The sequence below is a fragment of the Guillardia theta genome, assembly GCF_000315625.1.
Source record: "Guillardia theta CCMP2712 unplaced genomic scaffold GUITHscaffold_565, whole genome shotgun sequence".
NCBI classification, from domain to species: domain Eukaryota; class Cryptophyceae; order Pyrenomonadales; family Geminigeraceae; genus Guillardia; species Guillardia theta.
Window position 1 is genome coordinate 1 of NW_005434149.1, and position 2,149 is coordinate 2,149.

Sequence of the window (2,149 nt, forward strand, 5' to 3'; positions counted from 1 at the left end):
AGGGAGGAAGAGGAGGGTGTGAGGGAATACGTTCTCTAGTGAGAGCCCCTTCTTTTTAAGCTCTCGACGTCCGTGACTTTGCAGCCATCCTCGAACGACATGCATAACACCCTGAGGTTAACATCAATTCACGACCATTTCTTCCATCTTCGCCATTTTCACCATCTCCATCATCATCTCTATTATCATCTCTATTATCATCTCTATTATCATCTCCATTTCCATCATTTCCATCATCATTTCCATCATCATCATCATCATCATCATCATCAGCATCATCTCCATATGCTTCATCATCACCACAATCTAATGAAATTACCTTGAGCTCGACAGGGGGTAGAAGATCTCAGGAACGACAACAAAAGGGTCATGCCTGTCATGCAGGATGACGTAGAGTAGACATCAACTGGTCGACTCACTTGAACAGAGATCGACATCGTTCAGCATTCTTTGCTTCCTGTTGAAAGTCCAGCTCGATCGGCAAGTTGGGTGCAATCTGGAGGGAGCGTGAGAACCAAGACCACAAGCAACGATGAAGTTGAGACGAACACAATCATCAAGACTGATCTCTCTGCATTTGGAGATCCGCATGAAACAACACAGGCAAACAGGCCAGTTGTGACTATTACAACTCAACAACCAACTCAACAACCAACTCGCTCCTCACCTCATCCGCGAGCCACCACAGCGGCATGGCAGGGAAGAGCTTCGAGACGACTTGAACGACTGCTCTTACAGCATCTACATCCCCTACTGCTGTCTCCCGCAGCCCATAGTGCTGGACCTTGACCGCTACCTTCCTCCCCGTCCTCTCTCCCTCACTGGGATGGAGATGTGCGACGTGTACTTGAGCAAGGGAGGCCGAGGCGATCGCTTCCTTGTCAAAGGAGGCAAACAAAACACTGACAGGCTTCCCTAAGTCTTCTTCGATCGTCTTCGAAACATTCTCAAATGAAGACCTGAAAGACCATGTCAGTATCGAGTGAAGATGGCGTGGGAAGGAGGAGGTGGGACAGCGGGGTAGAAGCGAGGAGAGCAGGAAGGAGCAAGAGAAGTGGAGGAAGAAGAATGGATAAAGCCAGGAAGCGAGGAGAGCAGGAAGGAGCAGGAGAAGGGGAGGAGCAAGAATGGATGAAGCCAGGAGGAGCGCCGGGAGGGAGAGGTGACGAGGCGGGGGAGAAGGCGCGATAGAAACAACAGCAGGGGATACGCATACGATGGGGAGCTAGGGAGGTCGAGGGTCAAGAGGAGGGAAGGGACCTTGGAGCATCGTCGAGGCAAGCTCGGAGAGTGGTGGTGTACTCATCAGGAAGGAGGTAGTCCATCTGGGAGAGGTGCTGGGCAATCTTGATATATGCTCCCTTGTTTGCCCTGGCAAGGGACAGCAGTCTCTCCGCGCTTCTTTGGTGTGCCCTGCGCATGTCCTCTGTTGTTTCCGACATCTCCGCAAGCTTCCTCTCCTTCACAAGATTCTCTGCTCGATCTGCCGCCCTCTGCATCGTCTCCTGAGCCTCCTTCTCTGCCGCCGCGACCGCTTCCCTCGACGACTTGCCGTCGGCAAGAAGGCTAGCAAGCCTCTGCTCAGCTTGCTTCGCTATCCGATCAGCTTCCTCAAGCTCTCGGGCGGCACTGTCGATCTTGATCCTCGTCTCATCTCGTCGGATCAGATTCCTCATCATCGTATCCTTCATCCTCACGAGTTTGTAATCCACAACTATGACCGCCGACGTCTTCACCAGCCGGAATATTCGGAACCCCGCCTCCAGGAACGCGACGCAGCGATCTCTCTCCTGCTTCTTCCACAGCAGCAAGCTCCCTCCTGCCGCTCCTCCCACGCATGCCGCCGCCAGCATCACCCTCCTCCTCGCTGCGCAGCCCCGACCACCCGCCCTGCCGCCACCATGGCGCCAAGCAGTTCCTCCGTCAACTTTGCAAGTCCGCCTCGATTCTCACCATGGAAAAATTGAAGGACAGCAAGTATGATATAGTAGGACTGTGACTCCGGGTGACCACGGGCCCGGGTACTTTCACTGCGCGGGCCGGCGGTGACTTCGGCCCGGCCGCGCCTTCGGTCTCAGTAGCCTAGTGTGACCGTCAGTGCTAGTCCCGTCCTTTACTCAAAGTTAAGTCCCGTCAGTGCTAGTCCGAC

At 54.0% G+C, this 2,149-nt stretch overlaps 1 protein-coding gene across 1 annotated transcript; it reads right to left on the bottom strand.

Annotated features, from left to right (window-relative positions):
- Nucleotides 1–315: 315 nt before the first annotated feature.
- Nucleotides 316–1,691, bottom strand: GUITHDRAFT_122922 (hypothetical protein; the record flags this gene model as incomplete). Its single annotated transcript, XM_005817794.1, has 4 exons — nt 316–373; nt 420–496; nt 668–959; nt 1,261–1,691. The coding sequence occupies 4 exons, from the start codon at nt 1,689–1,691 to the stop codon at nt 316–318; spliced, it is 858 nt and encodes a 285-aa protein (XP_005817851.1).
- Between the last annotated feature and the right edge of the window lie 458 nt (nt 1,692–2,149).